The following is a 5841-nucleotide window of genomic DNA, read 5'->3' on the forward strand; positions in this document are numbered from 1 at the left end:
TGCTCCGCTTGTATCAGAGCCGCAGTGTGTAGTGGGCTTACACATAGGGTGATAAACAAACAGTAAATCATATAAATCATAAACAAAGATTTCCTCTGTTAGGTAAAATGGGAAATAAATGCTGCAATGGACACAAATGAGAGAAACAATTACACACCTGTCAATCATACTATGTGTGTACAAGACAGGAGAGAAACACACTCACTCAACTCTAGGTCCCATATGTGGTGACGACATCACCAGATATGGGATGATACCTATCACATGTACACGTTCCCTCTATTCACACATATCCCATTGGACAAATTACTAATTGATTAATAAAAAGTCTTCCATTGTGAGAAGAGAGAAAGCAACAATGGCAGTGAGAACATTTATTAATAAAAATCCGCTTCTTTCAAAATCCATAATCCCATGTCCTATATGCAAACAATTAATCAATCAGATCAGGTTACACTGATTAACACTGATTAACTACTTTAATGTACAAATTAGACTGAAACTAAATGCTTTTATTCAAAATTTCTCCACTAAAAATGACTGCAGTTCTTTGTGTTGATGGCAGTTTTTTTTCACACAAAATGTCACAACTATCTTCCCACTCGACAGCTTTTAAAATTCATAGAAAACATTTTAGGCAGTCCTGTTATTTTCTAAATGTCTAACTCATTGTACGTTTTCAAGATTGTCTAGATTAACTAAATACCTCAAATGTAAAACAATTCCATTTCTCCAGAGGTGAATCCTTGTTTCCTACAGGTCCATGAGCTGTGTGAATCAGGCTCAGATTCATCTTGTATAGTAAACTGGAGCCAGAGCAGCTGTTTAAACTGTAACATCTGTGGACCAAAAAGTTAGATCAGCAAAGAGTCAATGTGCAGCAAACTGAGACAAAGACAAATCTAGTGTCCTTGTTTGGGCATCCAAGTGAACTTCCATCTTCCCTCTGTGTCCTTTCTAACAAAGGCTTGTCCCTGGGGGAAGCTGTGTGTCTTGACACTGCTGGACGAACTGAGGGACATGCTGAATGCCAAATCTGTCCGACCGCGGGGCGTTTGTGGTATCTGGGGTGTCTGAGGCGTCTGGGGCACCTGGGGTATGGCAGGAAGCTGGGCGCTGGCGGCAGAACCCACAGACGGGCTGTCCGGGCTGAGGCAATGCTTCGTTGGCGTGCAAAGCCCCCCAGACATCCAGGCTTGGGACGGGACCGGGCTGGAAGCTGAAACTGGGGAGAACCGAAGTCTTTCCGCGGTCGGACTGATGTGGATGGTGTCCTGACGTTGTCCTAAGATGTTTCTGAGTTGTGTACAGAGAGCCAGACGTTCTGCTGGGGAAGCTGGGATGGAGGAGATGTGTACCCTGTCTGTGGAGGGGGTGAAGGGAGATGTGTGTGTGCTCTGAGACAGTGGAGACTGAAGGGCAGTTAATGTGTTGAAGCTGCTTATCACAGCTTCATTAGCTTCATACTGACCCATCAGTCCAGTGGCAGTGAAGTTGAAGCATGGATCTAAAGAGTGATCGACTGCAGGCTCGCTGGCGTTTGTGGGTAAACTCATATTTGCGTCTCGACATTCAGCGGCTCTGTAGCTGTACTCAGTTTGAGGTGCTGAGGTTTGGCAGTAGATACCGGTGTTGTGGGTGGGAGGAGAGGTGTAGACGGATGATGAAGAGGTGATGGAGGAGTTGAGAGTAAGCTCGGTAGAAGAGGGACAGGAGAAGACGGAGGGACAGCTCGGGGGCGTGACGGCAGAATCAAACACGGAGCTGCTGAGGCTGTATTCAGATGAAGAAGGGGAGAGGAATTCAGCAGAGGAGGAAGAGTCGGTGGAAGGATCGATGGTGTCTCTGTCCTTCAGCCCCAGCGTCCTCAGAACCCAGAGGTCCAGGTTTGTTTCAGAGGCCATAGACACTTCTGACGTGTCCGAGCAGAACTCAGCGGTCAGGTTCCTGCAGACGCGTTTACTGACCCGAGGGGAGTGGAGTGTGAGATGACTGAGACTCTGTGCAGATCCACCTCCAGCCTGAGACACGTTTCTCTTCAGCTTCATCCTCCCATCAGCTCTCAGTCTCTGTGAGAGGAGAACAAAGACAACTTAACACTAAAGGCTGGTTTATGCTTAAGAGACTGAGTACACACAACTACGGGGTTAGAAACTACTAGTGTTCCTGGTTGATGGATTAAAATGTCACTGAAAATCTCTTGTCATAGGCTTCAGAGTAGCTGCTGACCAACAGGATATCTAATGTAAGAGACAATAACATGAAGGATACATATGATACAGAGTCACATGTTCTTATCTTCATCTAGGGTCTGTTGTGATTGTCTCACCTTCGCCTTCTCCTCCAGGCTCCTGACAAAGGAGGAGCTGAGGAACTCTCTGAGCTTGTTGTTCTCCTGCTGCAGCCTGGCCAGCTCCTCCTCCCTCTGCAGCAGAGTGTCCTGAAGCTGGACACACACACAGGTCATCAGTCCTGTTCATCAGCATTTTCACTCTATTAAGAGGTTCAACCAAACCTTCTATTCACCCAAAGCCAACGTGAACAGTGACAATGAGTGTGTACCTGTTTGTTCCTCTGGATGTGAGGAGAGAGCTGCTGTGTCCACATCACACCAGCAGGGGGAGAGGAGTCAAAACCACAAGGGGTCCCTGGATGCCAGACAGACAGACAGACAGACAGACAGACAGACAGACAGACAGACAGACATGATAATCGGCTTAGGACCTTTAACTTTAAACATTTTTGGGCCGTTTAAGGACCTTTTTGAACACCTCCTAAAATGCATCATTGTGGCTAACAAAGCAGAGGTTGCATTATATTCCTGAGGGGTCAAAAGGGGGAATCCCGGTTGGACCTGCGATCCGATTAAAGCAGGACTTTGTTTCTGCAGTGACCCGTGGTGCTGATGCAGGTTCTGCAGTCCTTCACACAGAGATGCTGTGCTGCAAATTTGTAGGTGGGATGATGAATTACGCTGTCTGAGGGAGGGGATGCGGGGAAAATTAAAAGATGAATCTTCATATAAACTCTTCCGATCGCTCATGTGGAACCTCCCGGAGCATCTTGTTACCCAGAGTACAGAGGGGAAACCACCAAGCTCGGCTGTTTGATGAACGAGCCGGCGCTCTGCTGAACGCTTTCACGGAGCAACAATATTCCGTTGATAGTGAATGAAACCCAGGCAGCACAGTGAAGCAGTGTTCACTGACACACAGATATGATGGTGTCACTGCTTCGCTCAATCTCAAGTATGACAACTAATACTACAGTAATTAATGAAGTACACTGCTAAGTATCACTGTGTGTTACTGTCAGCAGACTCACCCCACACAGACACTGGCTCATGCTGCTTGGCGCAGGGGTCACTGAGGTCACAGGGGTCATGAGCCCAGACTGAGGCCAGGGTCTCCATGGAAACGTCAACAGTGTCAAGGCCAAGGGCTAAGTCCTGGAGGCAGAGGAGGAGGAAGAGGGGGTGGGGGGGTTATTTTGAGAGAATTGTTGAAAGAGAGTGAAAGGGGGATTAATTTTATGTGTGTGTGTGTGTGTGTGTGTGTGTGTGTGTGTGTGTGTGTAAGTGTGTGTGTGTGTGTGTGTGTGTGTGTGTGTTTCTCAGTGCAGCAGTGCCAGCCATGTGTTGATATGGTGATGATCAACACTTTAGTCACTTTTATATTAAAAGAATCAGTGAACTGGTCTCTATCTGTCTCGCCCGCCCGCCCCCCTCCTCCCTCTCTCTCTCTCTCTCTCTCTCTCTCTCTCTCTCACTCTGCCTCCCTCCCTTTCTCTCTCTCCCTCTCTCTCTTCCTCCCTCCCTCCCTCCCTCCTTCCCTCCCTCTCTTTCTGTCCTCTCTCGCTCTCTCTCACACACACACACACACACACACACACACAAACACATACACACATACACACACACACACAAGCACACGCACACACACACACACACCACTCTCTTGTCTTGTCATGCACATATTTGCCACGGACATTTTCTTTCTTACATGTCTGTCTGTAAGCTTCAGTGATAACTGACCTTCATTCTCTGTCACTTTGACTCAGTCACAGTCCTACTATCTCACTTCACTATTTACAGTTTCTAATTTCCCTCCAGTACATCACCTAGAGAAAATGTGTTGGTTGCCATAGCAACAACACTAAATTTAACACAATTAAACCTTAACAAATCAATACATTTAATTGAAATATTTTGCACCTTCTACTCACTAACTTATACTTCAGCCATATTCTCATTACAGGGTTAAATAAGTATACACCTTTACTTTGAATACTTGTGTACCTTTACTGTTTATACTGAGCAGGATGTTCTTACATTTATATGATACCTGTAGCCAGTAATTACTTAAATTAGTTACTTCACAGATTAAGGTTTGCATGCACACATATATCATTATTATCATCATTATTATTATGATTTCTGATAGGTTAAAACATGCAGCCCTATAATAAAGAACTGAAACGATAGACTTAATGTAATATTCCTCTGCTACACTTGTGTTCACCTGGGAGTGAGTCGGTTCTCTGCCTGTCTCACCGCTCTGCTCTCTGCGGTCACGATCATCAGCTAAAGCTCAACAACCTATACAACCACCAAAAGAAAAGATGAAGAGCAAGCAAACTCACTGAGGATGATGACACCTGGGGAAGCTCCACACTCCTGCAGCGCGCACAGCTTCAGGTTTGGTCACACGTGGTGCGCCGCGCTGTGCGTAAAGACGCTCCAAGTAACACACACACACGCATCAACTGAGAGAGGAGAAGAGGCGTTTGATTCTGTGCGGATCAGACATTAATACCGAATGAAGCCTGACGTGACAAAAAGAAACGAAGATGAAGATGAAGAGCAGCGGAGAGAAAACATGCAGCGGCTCCGAGCAGCGAGGAGAAACATGACACACACACATAGACGCACAAGAGAGAGAGAGAGAGAGAGAGAGAGAGAGAGAGAGAGAGAGAGAGAGAGAGAGAGAGAGAGAGAGTGTGTGTGTGTGTGTGTGTTTGTGTGCGTGCGTGCGTGCGTGCGTGTGTGTGCGCGCGTGTGCGTGTGTCTCAGATGACGGATGTTGATTGGACAGCAGGTCGTGTGTGTGTGTGTATTAAAGGATTAATTGGCACATTTGCTGCACATGTTGACATGTTAACATTGTTGAGTCTGAAACCTTTTACAGAGTTTAATACTGTTTTTACTGTTTTTACTTCATTTTCTTTCATTTTCCACTGAAATAACCTGCACAGTAAAGAACTTTAACAAAGCATCAGAGCTATTGTTCCATTACATTTAACTACAGTGTAATTCCATAACGTTTGATTCTGCTTATTATTTAAATGTGGGTGATCTCCTGACCTAAGTTTTTACTTAAAAAGTTCATATTTCTTTATTTTGCCTCATGTTTATGGAGTAATAGATGGGAGTTTGTGTTGAACGTGCAAACGTAAAGATGCTGACTTACTTTTGCTCAATTGCTTGTCATTCATATGTTATTTCTTCTATTATTCATAATTTTGGTCTTTGGTTTTATAGTAACAGGATAAATTGACCCTTTATATGTTTTCTTCTTTCTAACTGTAATTACATAAAGATCACATATCTGAAACCTTCAAAGATCAAAGGCTAGACCAAGTTGATACAAAGGGAAAATAGTATTTATTTATATTATTTTTTTTTATTTTTATTCTTTATTGCACTACAATGCTACAATTGACTGATTCTGTTACTAAGCACACTGACATTTACGGATGGGTCCTTTAATGTCTGAGTTGATACTATACTGTGGTTACACATAGCAAGTATGTGGAGTACACACACACACACACACACACACA

The 5841-nt window shown here is 44.6% G+C and overlaps 1 protein-coding gene across 1 annotated transcript; it reads right to left on the reverse strand.

The window, feature by feature from the left end:
- Positions 1–398: 398 nt before the first annotated feature.
- gmnc (geminin coiled-coil domain containing) lies at positions 399–3608 on the reverse strand. The gene is made up of 4 exons (XM_076142904.1): positions 3325–3608; positions 2563–2648; positions 2330–2446; positions 399–2069 (listed from the first exon to the last, which is right to left on the reverse strand). The coding sequence occupies exons 1-4, from the start codon at positions 3410–3412 to the stop codon at positions 903–905; spliced, it is 1458 nt and encodes a 485-aa protein (XP_075999019.1). The 5' UTR covers positions 3413–3608; the 3' UTR covers positions 399–902.
- Positions 3609–5841: the final 2233 nt, after the last annotated feature.

This window comes from Genypterus blacodes, unplaced genomic scaffold (assembly GCF_046128005.1).
Source record: "Genypterus blacodes isolate CSIRO-AG114 ecotype Tasmania unplaced genomic scaffold, CSIRO-AGI_Gbla_v1 ptg000003l_1, whole genome shotgun sequence".
Taxonomy (NCBI): domain Eukaryota; kingdom Metazoa; phylum Chordata; class Actinopteri; order Ophidiiformes; family Ophidiidae; genus Genypterus; species Genypterus blacodes.

What these genes read in the sequence shown, in the direction of transcription:
- gmnc (XM_076142904.1), bottom strand. Translation starts at nt 3,412, where the DNA reads ATGGAGACCCTGGCCTCAGTCTGGGCTCATGACCCCTGTGACCTCAGT. An exon ending in TGAGCCAGTGTCTGTGTGGG is followed by an intron (nt 2,649 to 3,324) that starts GTGAGTCTGCTG and finishes TCTGGCATCCAG; the next exon opens with GGACCCCTTGTGGTTTTGAC. An exon ending in ACATCCAGAGGAACAAACAG is followed by an intron (nt 2,447 to 2,562) that starts GTACACACTCAT and finishes GTGTGTGTCCAG; the next exon opens with CTTCAGGACACTCTGCTGCA.